This window comes from Phragmites australis, chromosome 6, assembly GCF_958298935.1.
Source record: "Phragmites australis chromosome 6, lpPhrAust1.1, whole genome shotgun sequence".
Taxonomy (NCBI): domain Eukaryota; kingdom Viridiplantae; phylum Streptophyta; class Magnoliopsida; order Poales; family Poaceae; genus Phragmites; species Phragmites australis.
The window spans coordinates 4217432-4244947 of record NC_084926.1 but is presented as its reverse complement, the minus strand read 5'-3'; the positions used below and the strand labels follow the sequence as shown (position 1 = coordinate 4244947).

Below are 27516 nucleotides of genomic sequence, written 5' to 3'. Positions count from 1 at the left end.
TAAATCACAAAAATAATCTGGCAGAGGTCTAAAGGTCCCATAGCGGTTCACTGTGGCAGCGATATTATCACATAAATCATACATCTAAATTTACGTAAATGAGAAATCTCCGAAATTACTCCTTGCACTAGTTGCATGGGTGAATAGATGTTATAGAAGAATGATATATAATTAATGAGAGCTGTCGCATGTAAGACTGCGTGTCCCTAACATGTAGCAAACATATTCAATGCTGCAACAAAGGTCTAGTAATGAACTTTATTCTTCTTATCAGTGCTTCAGCTAGTCCATTCTAGGTATAAATATGCGGTACATAATGTTCAACTTTAATTCTTATACCAGTACAATAATCATCGAACGCTTTAAAAATAAATTCTCCAGCATTGTCCATTCTAATGGATTTCACTCAATGATCTAGAAAATTATTCCTGATTTGCATGATCTGCGAGATCAACTCTGCAAAGGTTTGATTACGAGTAAATAATAGACATACATGCGAACACTTCAAGGATGCATCTATTAATACCATAAAGTATCGAAACAGATCAGAAAGCGGCTAAATATGACCACAAATATCCCTTTGGATTCAGTCCAAGAATGCAGGGATTTCATTTTGTACCTTCAAGGTAGACGGTCTTATAATTAATTTCTCGATAGCACATGTATGACATACAAAATCTTCATGATTCGGAAAATTCTTCACATTTATACCATGATCTTGTGAGTTAGTAATTATGTTTCTCATCATTCTAAGACCAGGGTGATCTAATCTATCATACTATAGAGAGAATAATTGTGTATTACAAAACATAGTCTTCAAGGTAGTGAACACTTCAAATGCCCTAATGCGACTGTAGTAAAAGCCACTGCTCATGGAGCAAATTTTTTCTAGTATTTTCATTTCGCTATCACACTTAGTGATGTGTAGGTACTTCATACCATCTTCTTCATCAGTTTCTACATGGAAACCATTAGCGCAAGTGTCTTTAAAACTTAAGAGATTTCTTATAGATTTAGGGTACAACAATGCTTCTTCAATATGCAAGTTCTCATAGGTAGTATGATTGTTGCTGTCGGTGTATCAGGAACTGGGGGTCCCTGAGTCCCGAGGCCAGGCCAGCCGTCCGCCACGTGTCACCATCCCGCGAGGTTCCCCCCGCGAGGTGAGGAAAGTCTAAGTTCCGGGAGAAGGTGCCCGGGGCCACAGTCCTTGGTCCCCGAGCACCTCAGTCCCCCGATGACCCGCAGAGTCTAAGTAACGGGAAGAAAGTGCTCGGGGAGGTGTCCGGTCACCCCCGAGCACCCTAGTCCCCCGACGATCAGAAGAGCTAAGTTCCGGGAGAGAGTGCTCGGGGGCTGCGCGTAGTAGTCCCCGGGCGTACGGTTCCGCGAGGGTCAATGTAAAAGTGCTCGGGAGAGAGTGCTCGGGGTTGCGCGTGGCAGCCCCCGGGCTCTCGGTTCCCCAAAAGATCTGTACCAAAAGTGCTCGGGAGAGAGTGCTCGGGGTTGCGCGTGGCAGCCCCCGGGCTCTCGGTTCCTCGAAGGTTCGTACAAGAGTGCTCGGGAGAAAATACTCGGGGAGGTAAACGGTACCCCCGAGCACCCGGTGCCCCGAGGACGAGGATAAGCATTCTCGGGAGAGAGTGCTCGGGGAGGTGAACAGTATCCCCGAGCACTCGGTGCCCCGACGACCTAGAAAGGCCCCCCGAGGGGCCCGCCGACGAGGTGTCAATCGGTCAGAGGTCTGAGGCCGTATTTAATGAGCATGCGCGGCCTGACATTCCCAACTGCTCCCGCCGCAGTGTCAGTTCCTGCCACGTCTTGGCAGAGAGGCGTGGGGCTATTAATTGCACGGGTCCCGTCCCATGCCATCCGTTGTATCTCGGGGTAACATCGCCAGGATCAAGGCATTCCGCCTGCCGCCCTGCCGTGGCAGAAGAACAAGACAGGGCGGGCACGCCGGGTAGCTCTGCGGCTGCCCGGTGGGCCCTCTCAACGGCGCCCGTTGCCAGGGCGTTTATGGCGACAAGTGACCGGGCGTGCGCCGCGTTTTCCACCTCTCCGGTCATTTCGCCTAGGCAAAATGATGACGTCTCTCCCAGTCGCGGCGTCTTGGAACTTGTGCCCCCTCCTTTCCGTTCGGGGCATGTCGCGGCCGGCGAACGCATAAAAGAGTCGGCGCACAGAAGAGAAGGGGGAGGGCGAAGTAGAAAAAGGAAGAAGAGACCGTAAGCATCGGGCACAGAAGCATCAAGAACAAGACCGTAGTCCCTGCCCAAGAATAAGGAGCCTCAAGCTCTTAGTTAGGCACAATATACTTGTAACCAGCTACATCTTTGAGGGATCTCTCTCAGGATAGTTATTGCATCCATACAGGAGTAGGTTATTACGCCCCCGAGCGGCCCGAACCTGTCTAAACTCCGGTGCATTTACTTCCCTTTGCATTAGATCGATCATCACCCACCATCGGCCGTTGCATTTACATCCGCTCTCATTCATTTCTTCGACGAACTTATTCAGGATCATCCCCCCGCCCGAATCTCTAAAAAGGGGTCTCTCGAGATCCCTGCGACAGGAGTTAATCCTCCGACAGTTGCTTTTCTAGAACATATTATGCATTTATCACTACCAGTGACAGTCATCATTTTTCAGAGCTATTTCTAATAGACTGAAAATACATCTTTCTCTTAAGATAGTGTCTATGGTTCCACTATCCACGATACACACTTCCTACATGCGGGTGCCACACATATTCCATAAATAAAGCATTCAATCATTCTATACAAGGAAGTAGCAACAAGACTAAACGCTTCATTAACTATCGAAAACAATTGTTTGCAGCTAGGTTTGCTTTTCTAGAGCTTACATTTATTCATTCAATCCTTCTAAATCAGGAACTAACTAAATGACTAATTACTCTAATTCTAGATAGAGTATGCGAAATATCCGTCCACTTCATCTTCAATGACTTTCTTTTCCGCTTCATCATTCGTGGCATCTTCTATAGCAGTGAAGGAGGGAAAAGTAGAGGCCTCCACATCATTAATTGGGAGGTCTTTCACTGCCAATGTGGGAGCGTCATCAATTTCCATGTGAGATGCTTCCCTTTCAACTAGTGCTTCTTTGTCCACTTCCATCCCCACTGCAATAGTGAGGTGTGCTTATGGCTGCTCCTTTTTTGTTTTCCGATATGCTTCCACAACATGTTTTGGTGCTTTGCAGATTCGGGACCAATGACTCCAAACACTACACTTATAGTATATCTAGTTTTGCTCACCATATGGCTTGACTTCTATCTTTGTCTTGCCATTATCATCACCAGGCTTGACTTTGTCTGCCACCACTTTTTTTTCATCCCTTCCCCTGCTTCTTATTGCGGTTCTTGCGCACTTTGAAAGAACTGTGATGGACTTCTAGGCCACTGCTATTCTCTTGCGGTTGGGATAAGAAGTTATTATTTATGACTTCGCCATGAACATTATGGAGTTGCAACACATCAATCAGTTTAGAATATTTCTTATAATTAGATTGACGGTGATTGCGTGCGGATTTTACCGCATTCGGGTGGAAAGTGGAGATAGTCTTCTCAATTTCTCCTCTTCTGTTATCTCTTTCCCCACAGAGACACAGTAGTGTGCAAATATGTTGCAACATAGAGTTATATCTCTTTCCCGCAGAGACACAGTAGTGTGCAAATATGTTGCAATATAGAGTTATACTCTCTGACATGCTTGAAGTCACAGAAACGGAGTCGGACTCATTCTTGCTCTGCGAGAAGTTTGATGGTGCACTTAAGACGCTCAAAACGCTCTTACAGTGCATCCCATATTACCTTAGCACTGGTCATTACCATGTACCCATCCTTCAAAATGGGAGAAAGATGGTGGCGGAGAAAATGAAATGTCTGAACATTTTCATCCTCTATGGAAACCATTGCACTACTTGTTCCTAAGCTAATGACAGCGCAGAGCTTTTCTGCTCCAAGTACAATCTGACCATCTGATACCCAAGTAAGATAGCTGCAGCCATCTACACAGCTCAATGAACTCCTTGTTCATGATCTCAGCCATCTTTATATTCAAATGACACAAGTATTACTGTTAGTAAAGTTGCATCGTGTTGCTAAATTGAATTGCTGCAAATTTTCCAATATTTCTATACTATGATATGAATATTACTGAATTTAAACGCATAACAGATAATTTAAATAATAATATAGAAATAAATACTATATAATTATAAAATAGACGCAAAATTCGATTCTAGAGGTACTTTTCTTTAAAAAAAAGCTTTTTTCTACAGTCCTATAGTTTATAGGTAAAATTTTAGAATTTGCGTAATTTTTAGAAAATCACAAGGATTAATTTGCAAAATTTATGCATGCCGTTTTTCATTTCAATTTCGATCTCTCTATATTCTTTCTAGCCGACAGATACATCTTCCCTTTTCTTATTCCGGTCAGCCGACTCAGCCTAAAACTCCTAGTTGGACCGATTTGAACCGACTCGATTCATCATCGTCCTATGCCCTAGGCTAGTGTTTCTAATCCTGCCTGCCTCTGTTGACTGAGAGGCGGGTTGTCATCGTGCGCAGGGGCACCGGCTCTTGGCGGCTTGCAGGGCCGCTGCAGGGGCGCACGCGCAGCAAGACGGCGGCATGGCACGTCAACAGGGGCTTCCGACCGATCTCCATCTGCTCGCACGACAGCAGCCGGTACAACAGCGACAGTGCGGCAAATCGTCCCACGCGCGGACGCTCGTTGGACGGACCGGTGGGACGAACTAGCACGACGGCGTGGCGCGCCATTGTCCGACGCCGAGCCTTACCCGCCGCCCGTGGTGGGTACCCAGGCGAAACGGCCGGCCTGCCTGCCTACATGACGAGCGATGAGTAGCGCGACTGTGCATTGTGCAATGCCCCCACACGGCCACACCCAACCCAACCGCGCATTGAGCCGACCCACTCCTCTGTGACGGATGGTGACGCCCATTATCTATCTGGTCATGGGCTCCTCACTGCGAACGCCAAGTGCCATCTCGAGTGGTTTTGGGTGCTTAATTAGACGGCGTGCCAAGGGAGGTGAGTGGGTCAGTGGTGCTTCCACAAAGCTAAGCCATGGTGTTGTCCCCCCGACTTCCGTTACCACTTCCATAGATTAAGCGCGCGAGTGATCAACCCAGCTGGATGCTATGAATGAATGAGCATTAGTTGCTCAAAAGTACAGAGCAGTGATGAAAGCATATGATCAGCGGACTAGAGACTGTTAGCTCATCCATTACTGTAGGAATTCAAGGTGGGTTGGTTGCTGATGAGGATTGGTTTGGACGTTCCAAGCAGCGTCACTGATCAGTGACCACCATCTAGCTGCGCTCCATAAAAGCAGGAATCCATATGAAAGCTCTTCAGGAATAATTTCCCCAAATTGAAAACAATTCATCTAGCTGGAAATAATCCAAGCGTCCTCCATTCTCTGAACTCTCAAGCTTGAACTCTTCTCTTATCTTTTCCCATACCACATTGGAAAAGGACGAATAGAAGCAAGTATGCAATGTGTAGGCCATGGCCAAGGCTGGACCATTAATGTCGGTCGTGAGAATTGCCAGCTCTCGATAGAGTTTGTTGTTCGACCCCTTCGTCGGTAGAGCTAGCCATAACTCTATACTGGTTCTCTGGCTGCCTGCACAGTTGCTAGCTGACACCGACATAATCCATCACCGTCGCTCTGCATTTGGTACCTGGTACCTGCTACTCCAAGGTACGTTCTCAACACAATCAATGGCTCCCACTCAGAAGTAAATACTATAAAATTCTATGTAAAAAAATTCTCACGAGACTTCATTCATATCATTCATCTCATAATTTAATATATGAGCTGAAGAGAAAAAATAGATACGTATCATAAAAAAAAATTCATAAGACAATATACTATAAAATTCGCTTCTGTCCGACGCACCCCTCAGGTCCCCCTGCCTCCTCGAGGAGTACGAAACGAGTCCAATAAGACTACAGGAGTAACTACATCCTCTCACTAATGTCAGATAAAATACTACTGCCACGCACTATCTATATGTACACTGCAAATGCATCGCACATGAAGCCGCTAGTGTACAACAGTACAAGGCTATGCTACTGCTGATACAGATCTCTAAATGCACTGGATCGATAGGCGGTTTGGGAGCGGCACTGATTGGTCACGGATCTGGACCGGTTGTGCAGACAACAGAAGAGCTAGGATTTTGACATGGTCATCAATGTCAAACGGCAGGTTGGTAGATGGCCACTTTATATCCATGTGGGATGCGACCAAGTAACACCACCAGCGCCTAACAGTTCCACTAGTACAACATGAAATCTACTCGCTGGTTTTAGGCCAAACACGGGAGTTCTTTCTCTATCCTTGAGTTGCCACCACTTGCATTTCGCAGAGATAAACATGTTCACACCTTGGGTGGCCTTACACCACTTGCCAGTAAGAAGCAAAAGCATATCCAGGGGCCAGTAATCTAAGTAGAATGGAAAATGAACAAAACTAAATTGTCTGGGGGCGAAGTTCAGAGACCGGAAGCATACCTCAGAAACTCTGATACCGTCACTGTGACAAATAGGTCAACAAGCACGGATGATTCAAAAGTTAAAACTGTCTTAAACGTGAGTAGTCAAAAGAGTCGCCAAATTTCAGCTCAATATCCAATTCCTATAAGAGTATGAATCCTAAATATATAAACTGGATATCACAAAATCTGCCGCAAACTCAGCAGTGAAATACTGGAGCAAGGGGAAACAATGTCGCGCGCTAAACTAAACAGCACAGGATAGAAATCTGATAGTGCTAGCTCACTGACAACAAAAACAAACGACAAACTGCATCAAAGTGAGCGGAACTAAAAATATAGAGGACCAATAACACCACTTAGAACGATCATACTGAGCAATTAGCGCAGGATGCGTGACAAAAAGGCAAGTCAAGGCGTAGGGTCGCCTGGCATTACCAACTAACCACATATTTAAGGTGTCAAAAGGAGCTTGGCATCTGAATACAATTGCTACATACAAGCTCTCTTTGTGAAGGAATAGTAACAATGAGAACTGAGTAAACTATCAACTTTTTAAGATTTAAAAGTGATTCAGCCTGTGTTTTCTTGAGTTCGTGTATACCTGCGGTGTCAACCGCCATTGCTAAGGTTGCCATCTTAAGTCAGACCATAATGCAAAAGGCTGTAGTGTTACCTGGACGAGACGAGAAATCATATATATGTTATTTTTTACGGTATCCAAACAATCAAACAGCTGATGCGTGTTGATGAACCACACCGAAACATGAACGCCATGCTGCAGAATTTTCTCAGTTTCAGATAGCCTAACAGAATTACAGAAGGATATCACTATATTTGTATGCCAGTGAAACAAATAAACAACCAGGTAAAATGCTAATTTTATCCAAGATATTGCAAAGTTTGGTTTGTTCCAAGCAGCCCCAAAGGGTCCACTTAGATAGCCTGCTGTAACATTTTTCTTTAAAAAATATTGGTGTTACATATGAAATCATTGATATCTGAATGTTAAGAAAATGAATCATGTAAAGCACTAAAATCAAAGTATTTGATAAAAAGAAAAGCAGCAGAGGTCTGAGCAGATACCATGGTAGGACAAACTGGAAGGCATTTTTGTTCCTCAAATTACAGTCCATAATATCCCTTACAGTTGTATCACAATCATGTTTAGATGAAAGTAAATAAAATTCATACTATGAGGGAGCTGAAAAAAAAGTTATCTGATATCTCTTTGACAAAAACACGAAATGATGTTAAATCGGGATTTGGATTATCTAGCATGCTGCTGAAATTATTCATCTTACCTATTTAAGCAACTAAAACTATTATTTCCTGCATCTCGGAGAAATAGAAGCAGATCCTTCGCAAATTATGTACTCCTAATGCTAATATCTTGTGACCTCATAGAAACATCCTTAGGCCACAGAAATTGATAAACTGCCAGGTAGAAGAATGGATAATATTGCTGATCAAACTATTCTAAAAATGTTACTAAGAAGAAGATTCTTTCCACACAGCTCAACGAAGAAAAGGAATAACCAACCCATTTAGTAGTTGCTTACAGAATCTCATCCGAGAATAAAGAAAGCTAACATGTAACCACAGAACATGGCATTAAACAAGGAACCAACATACAACTCGGAAAAAATGTAACCAACGAGAACAAGACTCAAGTATTTATCACCTCAGACCTCACCAAAATAGTAATATGTTCGGATCATCAGGAACCTCGGATCCTTTTGTTCTCCACATTTTCCCATGACATTATAGAGGGGATAGGTCATTTAGATAAATTATTGAGCCCCAAGAGGTCAGATCACATGCTAACAAAGTAACAAGTGCTACATCATAAAAATAATATCCCTAACATAACTGTGCACCTAATAATGTCACTACAGAGGTGTCAAGAGAGATTTATCATATACCACGTATGAACAAAAAGTGCTGATCGGAATCTTACATTGTTTCACGTGGTATTATGATCTTTGATTATTCTCCGTTGTTTTTATCAGCAGAACATGGCAGAACTTACATCTTGATGAGAGTCAAGTGGTATAAGGCAATTAATGAAATGAATGAATTACTTGCAAGGTCAGTGACTATGCTGAGCATACCAACTCAGTGCTCAGAGCTGACAACTATTACAGGTGAGAGTGAACCATTTAAACATACCAAAAATCAGTACTACTTCCTAGCAGCAGACTTTATCCGAGAGATAAGGCTTTCTCCAGCATCACCCAAGCTATCCAATCCGACAAGTTTTGTCCCAAAATCTCGGTACATTGTACTCAACCGTTGCTCATCTCCCCCAATTGCAGCCAGCTCAACTACATTCTTTCTCATTATTAAGCCATAGAGGAAAAGTGAACCAGAGCCTAACTTTCTAGCACCAATTCCAACACGCAACAATGACATTGAATCAGGTTCAGAGGTAGATGGGTCGTGGAGAACTGAGAAACCCCCAAAAGTAGCATCAGGAGAACGGAAGAGATCATCCAGATCAATCTTGCCATCTTTAACATTGCCTCTGACTTCACCATTAACATCCATTTTGACTGTGCCAATAACATCCATTTTGACTTCGCCATTAACATCCATTTTGACTTCACTATTAACATTCATCTTCTCAGGTGAGTCAACCTTTCTTGCCCTCATTCTAGCTGCTCTTAAAATGTTGGCAGCCTCCCTGTACCCACTAAGCAGAGCTCCATGCATTGTTGCAGGGTACCGCCTGTTTGTTGCCTCCCCAGCAAAGAAAACTCTATTGTGCACACTCTCGGCCAAAATGTCATAATCATCACCAGAAGCCCCAATAGCCACATATGAGTATGATCCGTATGTAAATCTGTCAGTGCCCCATCGAGTGCATATCACCTGCAGTGGGTTTGGAACCTCGATCCCCTTGGGTGAAAAGATTTTCCTAAGTGTGTCCAGCACCTTCTCAACATTTTCCATTGGTGACATCTTCTCAAACTTGACAGCTGACTCCCCAGCAACAAGGGCGATGAGCAATGGCCCTCCTGAGACAGAAGAATAGCTATAGAACAGGAAGAACTCACCACGCTGACCAGAGTCCTCTGTCAAGTGACCAAATGTATCGATCCTGCCATCCCAGAAATCATAAGGGAACAACATCACAACCTTGTTAAGAAGCCCAAAACCCAATCTTTGGATGGACTCTTTCTTCTGAGCTGACAGCTCAGGCACAAACTTGATGTCACCCCTCTTGAGCACGCCAAGAGGAACTGTGCACAGCACCATCTCACCACGAAACGCCTGCTTATCAGTGTGCACCATCACACCATCGCACCCATACTGTATCCTACGCACATTCTGCCCATAGAATATGGGGATGCCATCAGCGAGTGCACGGACAAATTGAGAATTCCCACCAGGAATAAAGCAGTGGTCTCCGCCCATTTCATACGGATCATCCTGGTCCCAGAAGGCCATGGAAAGATCAGCAAGAGGGGCAGCATTGGCATACTCCAGGTTTGCCAGATGCCAATCCAGAAGCATCCTTTCTTCTGGCTCAGCTGCAACACCATGAGCCGCCCGGAATGCCTCAAGTGCCATGCCCAGTGACACATCAACGCCGTGCGGCACGCCATCTGCAATCACCTGCCTCAACTGGCAAACTTTGTCGAGAAGCTGATTAAAGGCAGCCTCAACACGGGCATCCATGTCAGGGTCAACAGGGCGGCCATCAGGAAGATAAAGCGGGCATTTGTCCCGCACCTTGTGGAGTGGGAATCCAAGCTGCCGCGCGATGACACCAAGGGGATTCCCATTGATACCGGTGAGCACGCTGCCTCCAAGGTCAGCAGCAGCAGTAATGTCGGGATACTCTGCAGCGGAAGATCGCATTGTCTTGGTAAACACCCGGCCGCCAGGGCGGAGTCGGCCTTCGATAACGGCCACCTTGAAGCCAAGTGATATCAGGTGGCGTGCTGCGGCCAGACCAGCAAGGCCAGCGCCAACAATGAGGACGGATGGGGAAGGAAATGAGGGTGGAGGCCGTGGGGGAAGGGAGAGGACGGAGGGGGCAAAGCCAAAATTGATGTACGCGTGGTCGGACAGGAAGGAATGCGCCGCAGCAACGAGGGGCGCGTGCTCGGCGCGAATAGAGGCGAGCGCGGCGTTAGCTGCGATATAGGAGAGGGGGTTAGAACGCCAGAGCGCGATGATGTGGTTGCGGACGACGAGGTAGTTGGCTTGATCGGTGCCGCCAATGCGTGGGAGCACCCCGGCCGCGATCTCGTCCTCCGAGAGGGAATCCGCAGGGAACCCCGCGGCGAGGGCGATGAGGGCCTCTGAGTCGAGCTCACGGGCGAGGCGGAGGGAGGAGGAGGTCGGGGGACGCCCCCGGCGGCGCGGGACACCGGAGAGATGCGCCGCGGTGTGGGCGGAGGAGGAGGAAGAGCCCCGGAGGACGCGGACTCCAGCCGTGGGGATCATGCCGGGAAACTGCTTCTTCCGGCGGCGGCGCTTCCGCGCGATGGTGGAGTCGTCCACGGCCGCGGTGGCGGAGGGCGCGGACGGGGTTGGGGAGGACGTGGGCGCGTCGTCCTCCATGGGCTCCGCGGCCGCCGCGGCGTCTCCGGCCGCTTCTCCGTCCTCTATGGGATCCGCAGCCTCGGAGGCATCTGCGGGTTCTCCGTCCTCCATGGGTTCCGCGGCCGCTTCCCGCTCCTCGTCTTGGTCCATCGGAACGGGAGGGGGCTGCTCCGCCGCTTCGGCGTGGAACGGGGGCGGCGCTTGCACCTTGCTGCCTTCCTCCATTGGGATTTGCAGGGTGGGTTGCGGCGAGCTAGGCGGGTGGGAGCGGGGGATTTGGGGAATTTGGGAGGGTTCAGGGGTTGGTTTAGGGCCGGCACTGTGCGGAGCGAACGACGAGGCGACGGGAACCACTCAAGCACTCGGGAGGGAAGAGACGTGGCCCGATGCAATGTTTTCACATAAAATGGAGGAAATTTCTCAAAATTACTATAAATTATGGTAAAACTATAAATTTGAACCATGGTTCTATAAAATTAGAGATTTATTTTATCGTAAAATTTCAGATATTTTTTATAAAATTATCGTAAGACTATAGAATTAAACAATAATTTTATAAAACTAAAAAGTACAGATTTAACACCGATTTTATTGTAAAACTACATAATTTAGATAAGTTGTTTACAGCTCCGTTACCATAACGATCATACTTCACTTGTAGTCTCATAGCAGCTACCAGCTCATAAAACAGATCGTCTAAGAGTTCATGTAACTACAAGCATGATCTATTTGTCAGGTTAACAGGAATGCGATACAATTTGCAGTTTTATGATAAAATCGACGTTAAATCTGTAATTTTGTGAAATTGTTGCTTAAATCTATAATTTTACGATTTGCGATAATTTTACCAAAGTATCTGTAGTTTCATGAGTTTCCGGACGGTCCATTTTATAAGCTAATAATTATTGTGGGATTGTAAGCAGACTCGATCGTTATGATAATAAAGCTAGGAATAAGTCATCTAGAATCTATAGTTTTACGATAAAATAAATATGTAGTTTTATATAATTATTTTTTAAATATATAGTTTTGTGATAATTTTATTAAAAATCTGTAGTTTTGTGGTAAAATTGATACTAATGTATAGTTTTATAGAATTATTATTAAAATATATAGTTTTGTGATAATTTTATTAAAAATATATGTAGTTTTACGAAATTTAGTCCATAAAATAAGTCGAGAAGAGTATTCTTCCAATTTACGTGACCGAGAAGCTAACGCGAATAGCACACAATAGTACTGTGCCGCCACGAAGTGACGAAGTGCTGGGTGTATCGTGCCTTTTTGTTTTGCGCGAGTAGGAGTTTACTTCATGCAGAAAATAAAACTATCTCAGCCTCTACATAAGAGATGTATCTAACCGCTCCTTATTACAAAAATTCCTCCTTTGGAATAGAATCAGTCTACTCATTATCCAACGCACGACAAAATGAAAATGGAGATTTAAAAACAGCATCCATGTCCATTTTAAACACTTGATCTATTGCTAAATCTCCACTTAAATTTGGTGAAGATGTCTATCATAGTGGTCTCTGAGTAATGACCAGCCGAATCAAGTCTCTCTCCTCCTTTTTCTGAGTAATGACCAGCCGAATCTAGTATGTATTTATGTAGATAACCTGTATTGAAGAGTGTTTTGATGTTTTGTAAAAAACAATATCACTGTGACTAAGCTAAATAGCCTAACAAATGGCTGGTACTCTAACCATAATTTGCTTCTTGAGATTATTCCCAATTCTAATTAGTGATGACTCAAACATATTAGTAATATTTGTTGGAGGTCGTAAATCAAAAGTAATTTGAATAATTTTTTATATAAACTTAGCAAAATTGCATTTAAAGAAGAGATATTAAATTGTCTCTAGAAAATTAAAAAAAACAACATCATTTATTGCCTTGCCAATTTCTTCTAACCAAGTTATCTTTTGTAAGAATCATCCCTCTATGTAGGTATCATACGAAAATTTTATTTTTAATGAAAGTTGTAAACACTATAAAAAATTGTTGTTGTATATAATGTCATTATTAAGCGCCGCCTTGTACATTGTATGAACCAAAAACTATCCACTGTGATGCAAAGACCAACTAAAACGATCAGGTTCATCAATCAGTTCAATGTTGTTGACCTTATCTATGAGCCTGGTCCTACCTTCTAATCTATTCCTAACTAAATACATTTGAAAAAAAACATTGATTGGCTTATAGCTAAGGACCTCAGCAACAATGGCTTATCTCTATTAGTAACATTATACAGGATGGGAAATTACTCACTTAAGGTGGTCGAACCTAGCCATTTATCCTCTAAAAATAAATTTGAGCGTCATTTTGTAATCTAAATTTTCCATAATTTAGAAACATATCTTTGGCATTCATTAATTTGGACCAGATTTGTGAGTCTCTTGGATGTTTTTCCACTTGAACTGTAGTTTTCTTACCTAGATATTTCTTTCTAAGTAACTGTTGCTAGTGCCCATCTTCATCAATCAATTTGAATAACCATTTGCTTAAAAGATACTTATTCTGGATGCTAGGTCCTGAATCCCCAAGCCTCCCTGATCTTTTAATCTACATAATATATTTCACTTAGCTAGTCTATACTTCCTCTTTTATTCATCACCTTGTCAAAAAAATCTGGATCGGTAGTATTCCAATTTTTTCAAAACCCCTTTTGATATCTCAAATAAAGCACATAGCTAGACTGTTTAAGACATAATTGATTAAGACTAAACACCCCTATAAGATAGATGTTTGTCCTTCTAAGTGCTTAGTTTCTTTTCAAAATGCTCTTCTATTATCTTTCAATCTTTGTTACTTATTTTTCTACGATGCATAGGAATTCACAAATATCTAAATGGATAGCCACCCATCACAGACCTAAACAACTGTGTGTATTGTTCTTCATGATCTTTTGCTTCACCATAACAGAATAATTTATTTTTATAGAAATTAATCTTTAAGCCTGATAATTACTCAAATGCGCAACGCAAGAGTTTCATATTTTTGGCATGTTCAAGATCATGTTCTATAAAGAAGATAGTATCATCTACATATTATAGTACCATTATTTATTAAATGATGGACAATACCATTTATCTGCCCATCCTCCTTAGCTCTCGCTGTTAGAATTGCTAGTGTATCAACAACTAGGTTAAACAAGCTTGGAGATAAAGGGTCCTCATGCCTTAGACCTTTCTTTGTTTGAAAAAAAAAACCCAACGTCATCATTTACTTTTACCCTCACACTGCCTTTTGTTACAAAGTGCTTTATCTAGCTACACCATTGAGGTGAGAAGCCCTTCATCCTTAAAATTTGTTGTAGGAAAGGTTATTTAACCCTATTATATGATTTTTCAAAGTCAAGTTTAAGGATGACCCTATTTAGCTTCTTATGATTCATCTTATGTAAGATAACTACCCCTTTCATGATATTTATGTCTGGCATAAACGCAGTTTGTAAAGGTCTAATTACATTCTCTGTAAGATTAGAGATCTTGTTCACCGCAACCTCGGTGAAAATCTTAAAGGTCACATTAAGCAAGCAAATAGATTTGAATTATTTTATTTGTGCCACATCCTTCATTTTTGGTAATAGAGTTATTATACCAAAATTGAGGCTAAAGAGAGGCAAATTTCCTTTATAGAAGTCACGAAATGACATCAGGTCACCTTTAATGATTTTCCAAAATACTTGGTAGAATTCAGCTATGAATCCATTTGATTCAAGTGCTTTGTTATATTTTATTTGGAATATTGTTTCTTTCACGTCTTTTTCAGTAAAAGGCACAGTCAACCTCTCATTATCAGTACTATAAACTTGGGAAATATCATCCATGTGCTCTTCAACCATAGTAATATCAGAACTATCAGATGGGCCAAAAAGACCTTAATAATACTGTGTTATGTATGATTTCAGTTGCTCCTCTTCTCTGATAATTTGATCCCCATGTTCTAACTAGAAGATACAAGCCTTCCTATGTTTCTCATTTGATACCAGCTAAAAAAAATTTGTATTACAATCACCTTCTAATAAATTAATTATTTTAGCACACTAGTACCATTTTATTTTCTCCTCCCTAAGCAGCTGAACCAATATCTCCTTAAATCAATGTTTTAGATCCACTTCATGAGGTTAGAGTAGAGTTGTTTCAACCTTTTTATGGAGGAAGCTTGCTTTTTCTAGGTCTTGCCTTTCCCTTTTAATGGCTTCATTAGTATTCTTCGTCCATCCCTAAGAAATTGATGAAGTCTCCTAATTTTGTTTTGCCATCGCGGTAGAGGTGACCTCCCCTTATTTCCTGTTGCCAAATCACTGCTAGTAGATCAAAGAATCGCTCTCGGGTCAACCATTCGTGTAGGAACTTCTTGCAAAACAAGAGAATGCAAGCTCTATTGTGAACCATTTATCGTGGGAAGCATATGATTTTTCCAAACTAATGTGAACTTCGTACGCGCTGCACTCATATATTTCTATTTCTTTTCCTCAAAAAATATATTTGTATTTCTTTCAAAACCTGACATGCTGGTGTGTATTGGAAGTGTAGCCGTGAACGAAACTCTACATCTACAGCAGCAGTGTCATGTTACTAGACACAAATCGATGCTCAAAAGTCCATCTAAAAGCCCAAGCATGCTGACCGCTACGATGTAAGAGATGTAAAGGGTAGCTACTGCGAACATGCTATATTCCGAGTTAGCCCAACGGCCCATAATTATTATTAGCCCATAGGCCTGCACGGTTGGACCTCCCCATTCCATTATGGCGTAGAGCGCAGTGCAATCGGCAATGAGCATCCTGCAACGTGCACCATCTGGACGCGGCAAAATTTTCCACCACAGTGCAAGTGGAAATGGAACCACTCCCGTACGTGAGATACTGGCGAAATCGAAACGCGGATACTGCGGAGACAGTACGGCCATCTCCCTGATTCCATTCTCCATGGTGCGGTATGACGAGAGATCTTCTAAGGTGCTCAGGCACCGGGTACTCTGGTCGCATTACCTTGTTGTTCCCAGTACGCACCGCTATCCTTACTCCTAAGCTCTTAGCTATAAGTAAAAGACCGACAGCTCGGCACAATCTCTGCTGCTAAATTTGCTCAAGAAGCATCCGGGCGCTAGCTAGTCCGGTCCGTAACACGACACGAGCGCTCGAGCCACGAGCCACGAGCCCGAACAGTCCCACGAGCATACATAGAGCGGACGTGAACAGAGTGATCTTGTTCGAGACGTCTTCAAAGAAGTTTGTGGAAATATGTCCTATTGTTAAAAAAAAAATTGCTCAAGGGGACATGGCCACAGGGGCGAGATCAAGAACAGAAGGCGGCACGGCACCGGCCACGGACAGACCAAGTTATGGCATCACGATTCGGATATTTTTGGGTGATCGTCCATCGTCTCGTCTGCCACCTACCGGAGCAGTTCACGTCCGAGCAAAGCTTCGTGCTGGCCTGGAAGCTAGGCGCAGCGGCCTCCAGCTGCGCCTACGCGTGACGTGCCGCGGCAAACGGACACCAGCTGCGCCTACGCGTGACGTACCGCGGCAAGCTTCGTGCTGGCCTGGAAGGCGCAGCGGCCGCGGCCGCTAATGATTCCCCGCGCGAGTTGACCAAAAAAAAAAAAGCCCCTCATCCTGGCCGAAAGAGACGCCAGGTTTGCAGAAACGAAGAGAGAGACGATGCACAAAAGCCATCGCCGCGACGGTTGATGGCTCGTGCACGACATATATTCGCTGCCCGAGACCGGCCAGCCATCAGCTAAGATTCACTCATCATCGTAACGGAAAACGGAGCAAGTATAATACAGCGGATGATTCGTCGGGTGGCGACCCATCTGTCGTGCAGTCCAACAAGGCTCGGGATGGATCCATCGCTGTTGGATTTTTTCGTTCCGGCGTCTGCGTCACCTTACCCCATGGCTTCCTACGAGACCTTCACCCTCCTGTTGCTTGCTGATCTTTTAGAAATACTAAGTAAAACTCCTTTACATCATCATCATCATCATTATACACGTACACGTCTCGTTATCAACAGATACATCTCCCTTATCACTAAACATTTTTTTGTTTTAATGAAACACACAAGCAATAAATATAGAATTTAATATCTAATAAACAGATAATATACCTACCTTTACTAATCATTCTAGCCAATGTTTAATTCGCCTCGTTACTTGCTGGTAAAGAAACATGTTAATGGCCAGCCAATGCTAGTGCTCACAAGGGGATTTAGTACTAGCCCCGTCTGACGGCTGACAGCGACCGGTTGATTAGCCCGGCCCTGTTGTTAATGGCTGATTGGTGCAGAGCAAGGAGGGGAGATTAATAACTAAACAATGTTCTTGGTGACGGATGAATTGGCCATTAACAGTGTGTTTGAGACTCCATGCAGGTTGTTACATCTTTGTTTTTTTACATATAAAATAAAGTTATAATAAATTCTTTTATATATGATATATCTATCCTTCTTGATTTCTCTAATATCTAATTAATAGTATATAAGTCACTAATCTAGCGTAGTCATTGAATTGAAACATATAAAATATTACTTTAAAAAACTAAGACAATATCTATTTAAAAATAAAATTGAATTTTTAAAACGAAATCTATTTGCCTTCTAGATTTTTTATAGGACAGCTTGGTAATTAGCACATTCACCTGTTGCTATCACTAGTTGCGTGTTTTGGTATTGCTGGGCGCATCGTCTGGGGCTAAGGGTTTGAGACTTTTAGCAGTGCGGTTCTTCCGTGTTCCAGTGGTGTCAAAGAAACCAATTGTACTTTAGAGGAAATCTCCAGTCGGTTACTGAATCAGCGCGCCATGAATCGTACGTACTGCAAGATGATGAAGATAACAGGAATTGAGATCTCAGTGAACCAAGCTCTGAAACCTGACTTGTCTCGAACTAAGAGGACAAAAAACGGCGCTCAACCAACGCAGGCCGATCATTGGTCACCGTTTTGCGAGCCGCAATAGATCAAGAAGCACGAGCGAGAGGTCAAGGCGAACATGCCGTATAATTTCGCAGCGCTTTCTAGGCCAGCATCGGGCTTCGTCGATAGGGCTATTGCCGCACCGGAACGAGAAACTTTGCTGACGTGGCGCCGATGACCCGCTAACCTTGTAGGGTAACCAAATACCAACCTTTTTCCTCGTCACCGCCAAAAACGCCAATAATAATGACCATCTCCACGTTCTAACTTGGAAGTCAACTCTTGCTCATACTCATGCAACTTATCGTGCTCTGGGCGAATCCCCTCTCCTTTTTTTTCTCTTTTTTTTTCTCCTTCTCTCCTAACTCTTCCATACCTAAAAATGGAGTGGGAGGCTTAGGGGCTATCAGCAGCTGTTCTCGTGTAGTAATATGCCCCTGTTCTTTCATAAATGGTGATACTCGCGTGCAAGTTTTTCCACGGTACCGCGTAGCATATAAAAGTGAGCTACGCTCGTACGAAAATTCTCTCAACTAATCGCGCGCACCATTACGAAATTGATGACGATGTATGGTGGGCAGCAGAGACGGCCTAATTGATGATTACGCACTTGGCTTCCTGATTTCGTTTCTCCAGCTAGATAACATCGATGGCAAAGCGAGGTGGGGTGGCCGATGCGGGCAAGGAAGCAACTCCGCGGGGTGGTAAGCTAGGAGTAGCAAACAACTACGCCAACTAGGGAGTCGCCGCTCAGCTAGGCGCTATGCCAGCAGCCGACGCCACCACCAACTCGCGCGATCGATGGAACCATCGGCGGATCGAGCGATCTGCCGATGCGTACGTACGCGTCGTCGTTGCGTTTGGGAGTCGTGAGTTGGGGCGGCTCGCTCGGCGCCTCAGCTAGCTCGGCTCGGGATGGTCGCTCGAGAGCGACAGGGAGGACGCCCACCCAAGTGGGGGAAGGTGCCCCCCTCTCGATCTCCGACCGAGAGGGCGTTCCGGACGCATCATAAAAAAATGTTATGGAGAACAAGGAGGCTGGTGTTGCAGGTGCTTATTATAGTCCATTGGAAACGAGACTAGAAAGGGTCATGCAGCTGTCATCCCACACCCGAGACCTCTCTTCCAGCGCACAGCCACGTCTCCTCGCACCTCTCTCCCTTCCCCTCTTCCTGCTGCCATCTCTCCCTCTTCTCTTAACATATCCTTCTATCTTCTGAGGTGAGAGACCAGGAGGTTATGGAAAGGGGAGAGGTATTCTCGGAAACCAAAGGGGAGGGAGCAAGCGCAGGAAGGCAGGTTAGTTTCTGTGCGAACCAAACCGGCCCGGCCTAAACCAGTAGCTAGATAGCTATACATCCATCGGGAAAGAGTCCAGGTTTAGCTCTGCTCTCTGTCTTGGTATAAAGATCGGGGACTAGTCCAGAGTCCAGGCCGGAGGGGCGACGTGACACAGACGGCAGGTGCGCGCGCGCGACGTCGACGGACGAGTGGCTGCGTGCAAGCTGGAGATGGCGGCGCCTTCGTCGTCGTCCTCCGCCGGTAGGTCCCCGGCCCACGCTCCGGCTGTGGGCGGCGGGGGAGCGCACCACCACCGATCGCGGTTCGGCGACACGACGCTGACCAAGGTGTTCGTGGGCGGGCTGGCGTGGGAGACGCCGTCCGAGGGGCTGCACGACCACTTCAGGGGCTACGGCGAGATACTCGAGGCCGTCGTCATCACCGATCGCGAGACCGGCCGCTCCAAGGGCTACGGCTTCGTAAGTCGATCCTCTCTTGCCGCTCATCTTTCTATCCGTCCCGGCCGGCGAGAGGGCAATCGATCGGTCGCCGCCGTGCATGTGTACACACGTGTGGTTGATCTCAGATCGGTGCATGCGTGCTTCTTTTCTATCTCAACAGGTGATTTTCCGGGACCCGGAGGCGGCGCAGCGGGCGGTGCAGAACCCGAACCCAGTGATCGCCGGCCGGCGCGCCAACTGCAACATTGCGTCGATGGGCCCGCCGCGGCCCGCGCCGCCGAGAGGTGAGCAAACCGAGGAACCAAACCAAATCAATGCTCCTCTTGTTTTTACTTTCCTTGCAAGGCACTCGCATGTGCATGTCAGTAATCACCGGGGCAAGATTAGCTCCGGCCGTACGCGACTAGAGCAACCGGATAAGCTCGATTAGGGCACCGTGGGTTTCTTTTTTTCTCGGGTGTAGGGGAAGATTATTGGCAGATGGGTGGGGGCTCAGTCCAGCCCAGCTGGTAAATCACTGGGCGCCAGCACACGGAACGAGGACACGACTACTATATCTACATTGGGATGGGAGAGGAAGCAGTCACTCACTAATCAAGCATGGTCGTCATGGACTCATGGCTGTGCTTGCCCAGGCTGGCCTTGCAGTCGCTGCCCCCTAATTCGCTGGCTCGCTGCATTTGCTGCGTGCTACTTGATCTACTCACCACGCCCCACCTTGTTAAAATACTATTTTTTTGACATTAATTAGGTATCTATCTAAGTAAAAATAATGTGATAAATAATTTAAAGATGAAAAAAGAAGCTTGTTTAACCAGCTCTTTGTACAATCATAGGTAATTATAAGACAATAAATTATTTTATGGGATTTAAGAAACTAGTAAGACGTACATATTCATTGAAAAAATTATTTTTTAACATCATTTTTTACTTTTTTTAATATTAACTAAGAAACGAAGCATGTTGGGGGGCCTAAGTTTAGCCTCATCTATACCAGCCATGAAACCTTGTTCCGATGAAGCCGAGACGATTGCTCTAGGAATTTTTAGGATTAATTCAACCTAATTTTTTTCGATCCAAACAGACCCAAGTTGGTGATAAATTAGGCCTAGGACAAGAATCTTGTGTATGATGGATACCGGTAGCAGTTTGGCAAGATGGCGGTTATGGGATGGCTGAGAGTGGGGCTGGTACTATTTTCCCCCCTTTGCTTATTGAGAAAGATCAGGTTGCATTGACCGGATGCATGCAATTGGTGCTATGCTGAATGGTTCCAGCGAGAATGAGGTGTAAAGGAGTGGAGATTATCGCTGGAGAATCAGGAATCCGGCCGCCTTTCTTTTCTAGTGAAAACTGAGGCGTGGCATTAGAAAAATGTTCGGTAGCATATACTACTTCTGTTCCTGTAGTAGTCTTTCAGACTTTGACCGGCTCGAGTGTCAACCACTAGAGGAATATATGCTTGATTCTGCGCATGCAATGGGTTGGGTTAATGTAGCTTTTCTTTTTTCTTTTTTGAAAGGAATTAATGTAGCTTTTCTCTCTTCATCCATTTCCTTGCATCCCGTCATTTCAATATGCTGGATCACCTAGGCTCTTGTTTCAGATTGGGGTCTTTTTCGTCTCAAAAAAAGATTGGGGTATTTTTCTTTTTCTTTGCTTTTTATAAGATATTAGAATATGGTGCTTCTCAAATAAGATAATGGTATTGGTCTTTTCTCCTTTTCACAGTACAACGATCGGCATACTAGTTCTGAAAAACTGTTTTAGTGCATTACAGCTCACAATAATGCATTGCCAATTGGAGTAGGTTGAAGTGCTATCTAGCTAGGACAGCCTTGAATCGTTTGTCTTTCGCCCCCCGCCCCCTAAAAAAAAAACTCTAATCATTTGGCACTGTGCTAATCTACGCAATGCACACTTAAAGAAGCCTCCTTTCTTCTATTATTCCCAGACCAAATGCAGATTTCATAAACAAAAATGCTATTATTTTTTATCTAAAGAATTTACAAAATCTAATGGTCTGCCAAGCCATCATTCCTTGAAAGAAATGTTAAACCAGTCCAGAGCAGGGCACATGGTGACACCTATCTTGCACAGGCCATACGACCGTCTCGCAAGCAATGCTCCCCTGTCCGCAATGCATACGGCTGCTCAGCTCTGCACTGTACTGTTCAGTAGTGTACTATTATTTGTTTGGTGTGTATTGCTTTCTTGCAGCCTGATGTCAATATGGCACTGCCACCACCGTGTTTCTCTGCAGGGAGAGGAGGAGCTGGCCGCGGGCCCCACCTACCGGATCAGCCGCCGATGGGCCCGCCTTACAGGGTGCCGTCGCAGATGACCCCGCCTCACGCTGCCCCGGTGTACTACCATCCGCAGTACGGGTGAGTGCCATCTTCGCCTATACGTTTCAGTTGTTCCTCCTTAAAATCTCTGGAACCAAATGCTCCGCGACGCAGAGCTCACGATGATACATGGGTGATACGAGCATCCCGTACGTACATTGTCATCATGGGATCTGAGCACACTGCAACTCTGAATCATCAGTTGATAGCGGCGGCACATGTCCATATCAGCGCCGTGTCATGTCCTCTTTGAAGGTTAATCGTATTGTGTTTCTTTCTCCTTTTCTTGTTCTGATCCAAACCCAAAGAGGGTGCCGTCGTTTGGTAGTGACGCCTCCATGTCATAGTGGTTGCGTTTCAGAGAGCACTGCAATTTCACGGCATGGATGGATTTGAGGCAGACAGCTGTTGTTCAGAGATCTTACATTTTGACCTGGCCTTAGACGATCAGAGAGGTAAATAGATGAGTTGCGATAGATAAGCAAGTATATTGACCTGCTCTTTAGTGGAAGGAGGGCAAACAACATGAAACAGTGCCGTGCATCTGTGCATGGAGTGGTTTGTGTTTGTCCATGATACATTTACCGAGCTGACTGCTGCGAGCGTTTCACTGTCACGGAACCGGGGGTCATGTTCCTTTCACGCCGCAGCTTCCAGTTATCGTTTTATTCGTTTCCTTAACTGGACAGGTTGGTTCAGTTGCCAAGGGGCGCAGTTGGGCCCACGTGTCCACATGCCTCTTCTGCTGGGCCCTGAGCTAGGCCGATTAAATTTGGGCCGATGCGAGGAAAACACAGACAGCAGCTCAGCATGGGCATTCAACTCTGGTGGTCCCGATCCCTCCATCTCTCTCTTACCCAGACAGCAGACCACCATGGGCTGTTGCCTGCACTGCAAAAGCTCTCTGCATTTTGTTGGTTAGCTGCAGAGTTAAATGCTTGCATTCATCTCTTAGTGTCACTTGGCTTCTTTGATGCTGACATTTGCAAATATATGCTACTCCGTATATTTATAGTATATCATATAAAATACATAAAGATCCGGTTGTTATGGTAGGATAATATTATATTACATCTTATCTTATAGAGTTGTTTGATATTCAATCTATTTATACTCTATATATTTCGTTCTCGAGGCTCAATACAGTATAAATAATATTCCACCAGTTCTATTCTTCTTACATGATATCAGTTTAGTTTTCGGTTCTAGCCCTAAACCCACCGTTTCCGCCGCACCGCTCCTGAGGAGATCGATGTCCGGCGTAGGCTGCACAACCTGTAGCTAGGTTTTCGCAACTGATCCCATTGGTCTGCCACCGTCTTCACGTCGTCCTTTCTTGGCTTGGTCATGTCACTCGTCGTTACCCGTCGGACGCCTGTCGATCTATCGCGTGCATGCCGATCTACGCCCTCAGCGCTTGTGCATGCATGCGACTACGCCGATCTGTGCGCCACGTGCGTGGTTGTGCTAACGGGTGCCGTCGCTCATGTGGTCATGGTCGTGATCTGTGTGCACTTCGTTGAGCGGGCTGTACCATAGTTGCTCGTGTGTGCCAAGTAGTCGGTTGCATGCATCAATGGCTACTATAATGCTGCTGTAATTTTTTTTACTGATCAGAGATCGGTTTGTGTCGCTCATCATCCATCGATATAACGCACCTCTACTCCATCATCGGCATCGACTCCACCGGCTGGCTCCTTGTCTCCACCCGTGCGGCATGGCTGGGCGCGCGGCGCCCTAGGGACGCCTTCACGCGCCACCGTCCGGCTGCCCCATCTGCACACCATCGTTGTCGCCTCCACCAATTGAGACCCTCTACCTTGTACATCTCGCGTGCCCTCTGTCTGATCAGCCGATCGTGTGCACTTCGTCCTGCCTGATTGGCAGTGGCTCTCATCATCCTCATCCAGAGTGTGCGTGTCTTCCCGAGCACCGAGACTACCGTTGTGTCACCTTTGGACCGCAGTGCTGCCGCCCATGGTCGTGCCTTCGCAGCGCCATCGCGTCCTCCCTGGCGCGGTCCAGTTGAATAAAGGATCCCACCATTGCCGTACATCGTCGTCCCCGTGCGCCACAACACTCCGGCTAATCGACGCCACCTCTCTCAAAGTGTCAGACTTAGTCGTCGGTGCCCTTGGTCTTCGTCATGTTGTTCGGGTGTTCTTTGCTGGCCTCTTCAAGCACCGCTGTCACGCACTCTCGGACACTAGTGTCGTCGCTCCAGGCCACTGGATGCACCTCCCTCTACCGCCTTCGTCCGACATAACATCGTCACCAACGTCGCAGTCTCCTCCATGACTCTTTCATCTACTTCAGGAACCGTGGGTTACATTGGCACTCTCCTCCTCGCCGCTCTACGTATCACGGCTGTCGAGACCTTCTCTGCTGGTCCCTGAGGCACTGACGCATGGTTGGTCTCCCTACTTTCGTGTGCCTGATATTGGCAAAATCGGAGTGTGCCTTCGTCCTTGACACATTCCCGAGCTTGATAAACCCGGTGCACTCCTCGTCCTTGACTGCGTCTACTTCGACATCGATCTCTTCTCAACAATCTCCTCATTCGTGTCACCGTCTTCTTCACTACGGGCTTCCCTGCGCCCCTCACCATGGCGCCTCTTTGCACTCGTGGCTTCGTATGTGGCTCCCTCGACCACGACAACCCTGATTACGGCTACATCGCCCACTGCTACCTCACGCACAACATCCTCGACCACGGTTACTCGCCTCGCTCTTGGCTACCTCAACATCAGGTATAAAAGGCTACCGTCTGCATGAGCAACTCGTCAGTTTCTCCAGTCACGACATCTGCATCGCACTGTTTTGACTGCGGGAGGATGTCATTCGTCCTCCTCTCTATTCTCATTGTCTGTGACGCTTCCGCTGCGACTACAGGGATGTTAGAGTATATGTTATAGGACATACAAGGATATGATTGTTATGGTAGGATAGAATTAGATTTCATCTTATCTCTAAGATTACTTTATATCCAAGATATTTTTACTTTATATATTCCGTCCCGAAGACTTAATACAATATACGCAATAGTCCACTAATTCCGTTCTCCCTAGACGTACCAACCCATTGGTATGGATATATATACATTAGTAATATAGTCCTTAAATAACCATTAGTAATTTCAGTAGGATTCCGTAGCCAATTTGGGACTTCGAATATTTTGTACGTGCAAACTCTCATAGATTAATTTTCAAGATCTGTAAGAATAATATTTGTTTAATTTAATTAGTGTGGTGAAGTATGTTTTCAAGTGTATTTAGAGGTCCCTTAGCTGACATTTTTATCTGTTGAGGATTAGTACACCTAATATCATCTCGCCAGTTGGTTGCTGCGAGACGTAGAAGCGTTAAAAAGCAACTTATTCCCAAAAAAAACAATGAGAAACTTTTTTTTTATGGACAATTACCAAGTACTAAGATGCAAACTCTGAGAAGGGGAAGTGATTGCTACTATTCTACCTCAACATGTATAAGTGCCTGAGATTAGTTTGGGTTTTACAGCCATGATAGCTGGTAGATATGTCTCTGAGAGACAATGGTGGGGCTCATGCTCAGCTCAGTCACTATCAGTCTTTTATAACGCACTGAAGATGTTCTGCAAACTTTTGCAGGTACTGGTACCCACATGATTATCCATACCAACAGGCAAGCATTCCAATCACCATTTTATCTTTTCTTTCAATGTCATCACTGTTGTTCATTTTACTTCCATCACATGCATGGTAGTTGTTCCTTGCTACACGCATCTGCAATAATTGACAACAGTGCCCCCTGAAGTGAAAAGGATAAATTTCACCGTTTACTGTCCATGATATGAAACTCTGAATTCAGGAGATTTAAGTCACTTGCGAAACTTTAAATACTGACAACTTTCAGTATTGAAACTTGGCGATGGCTGCATGTTTCTTAGCTCAGATCCAATGATAGCCATGATAGGGCCTTGTTTTTTTTTCTCTATTTGGTATCAAGTTATATTTTGTACCAGAATCTGAAGCTAGCACGAATACCAACTTATTTTCCATTTGGCAATCTAACTGAAACCATCAAATATGAAAACTCATCAGCAGGCATTGTACAATTCTCAAGTGCTGCAGCATTACTACCCTCAGCTGTACGGCCCAACCTCCCCTTCAGGACCAACCTACCCATATATGGGGTACATTCCCGGTGGCCCAGGTCCGAGGTCTGGCTTCTCGCCGATGCAGCAACCGACACGGCCACCGTTCTTTCAGCAGCAACCGGCACAGGTTGAGGGTTCTTTCCCGCCAGCGCCTTCGCTTCCGCCTAATTTCAGACTCCAGCTACCCCCTCATGCAGTCTCAAGGCAATCTGATGATGCATCAGGTATGTCATTATTATCATTCTTTGTCAGTTATCTTCATTGTTTACTGTTGAAACTTGAAGTCCAAAAGACAAACGCATTTCCGTGTATGAACTCTATTGCCATCTAAAAATGTACGTACTCTTATAAAATCCTAGAATAAGCTATTATAATTCCAACTTTCGTGCTTTAAGGGAATGTGAAGGTATTAACTTTAACAGTTAGATATCTTAGCATAACTTAACTGCGGCAAAAAAGTAAAAGAATACTTTACATCACTTTGTTTTGAGCAAAATTGTGCCTTACTGCTGAAATATCTTAGCAGGCGCTCAATCAACTCAGCCAACCTCTTCAACTGCAGCTACAAGCACAAACAACCAAGAAGCATCAAGGCCTGTAAGGTCAAATTCAGATCCAAATTCATCGAACTGACTTGCTGCAAATCCTGGCAAAATGATCTGATGTCAGTCTGCTGCAGACTATTGGTGGTCTGTAACAGAGTCCATGATACTCACTTCACTGAAAAAGCACAACAAGATTTGTTCTTTCATTATTTCTGATTCTTTTCAAATTCTTGCAATGCATCTATTTGCTGAATCCATTGTACCACCAACTGAATTTCAATTTCAAGATTAAGAAATTCGCTAGAATAAGTTCCGGAGGCATGTTACTGTCGGATGTCCTGTTGCGCTGTTAGTTGTTCTGAAATATGCAGTACTGTTCTTTTGTGAGGAACTACCCAGTACTGTTCTTGCACCATGAACAATTTGTTTTTCATAGAAGAATTAATTTTTTCGCAGTGAGTTCTGTAGTATCAGTGTATGACAGGTGAATCTACACGCCAACCTGAAATACTGACAAGAAAACATGCTCTTTCAATCTGAAATGAACAATGTTCATATGACACGATGTTTTCCACTATGAATTATGAAACAGACTTCACCTTGAAAGAAACAGATGTTGTACTCACACATTACAACTGTTTAGTTCAGGGAAAGTTGTCTGACAACATTACACCTTACTTTTCATATGCAAGTATATAACACTGTCCATAAC

The 27516-nt window shown here is 44.9% G+C and overlaps 2 protein-coding genes across 5 annotated transcripts; one reads left to right on the top strand and one right to left on the bottom strand.

Annotated features, from left to right (window-relative positions):
* Positions 1–8201: 8201 nt before the first annotated feature.
* On the bottom strand, positions 8202–11463 carry LOC133921196 (lysine-specific histone demethylase 1 homolog 1-like). Its single transcript, XM_062365982.1, has one exon. The coding sequence runs from the start codon at positions 11331–11333 to the stop codon at positions 8736–8738; it is 2598 nt and encodes an 865-aa protein (XP_062221966.1). The 5' UTR covers positions 11334–11463; the 3' UTR covers positions 8202–8735.
* Positions 11464–19075: 7612 nt separating this feature from the next.
* Positions 19076–27259, top strand: LOC133921195 (probable RNA-binding protein ARP1). 4 transcript variants are annotated; one of them, XM_062365980.1, is made up of 6 exons: positions 19076–19795; positions 19938–20061; positions 22041–22164; positions 25751–25784; positions 26207–26483; positions 26783–27259. In XM_062365980.1, exons 1-6 carry the CDS (start codon positions 19547–19549, stop codon positions 26890–26892), a joined length of 918 nt encoding a protein of 305 aa, XP_062221964.1. In that variant the 5' UTR covers positions 19076–19546; the 3' UTR covers positions 26893–27259. The 4 variants fall into 4 exon arrangements, with proteins under 4 accessions (XP_062221964.1, XP_062221962.1, XP_062221965.1 ...); XM_062365978.1 differs by having other exon boundaries at positions 26204–26483; XM_062365981.1 differs by having other exon boundaries at positions 19081–19795; positions 26786–27259.
* The last annotated feature ends 257 nt before the right edge of the window (positions 27260–27516 follow it).

What these genes read in the sequence shown, in the direction of transcription:
- LOC133921196 (XM_062365982.1), bottom strand. Translation starts at nt 11,333, where the DNA reads ATGGAGGAAGGCAGCAAGGTGCAAGCGCCGCCCCCGTTCCACGCCGAA.
- LOC133921195 (XM_062365978.1), top strand. Translation starts at nt 19,547, where the DNA reads ATGGCGGCGCCTTCGTCGTCGTCCTCCGCCGGTAGGTCCCCGGCCCAC. An exon ending in TACTACCATCCGCAGTACGG is followed by an intron (nt 22,165 to 25,750) that starts GTGAGTGCCATC and finishes AAACTTTTGCAG; the next exon opens with GTACTGGTACCCACATGATT. An exon ending in GCAATCTGATGATGCATCAG is followed by an intron (nt 26,484 to 26,782) that starts GTATGTCATTAT and finishes GAAATATCTTAG; the next exon opens with CAGGCGCTCAATCAACTCAG.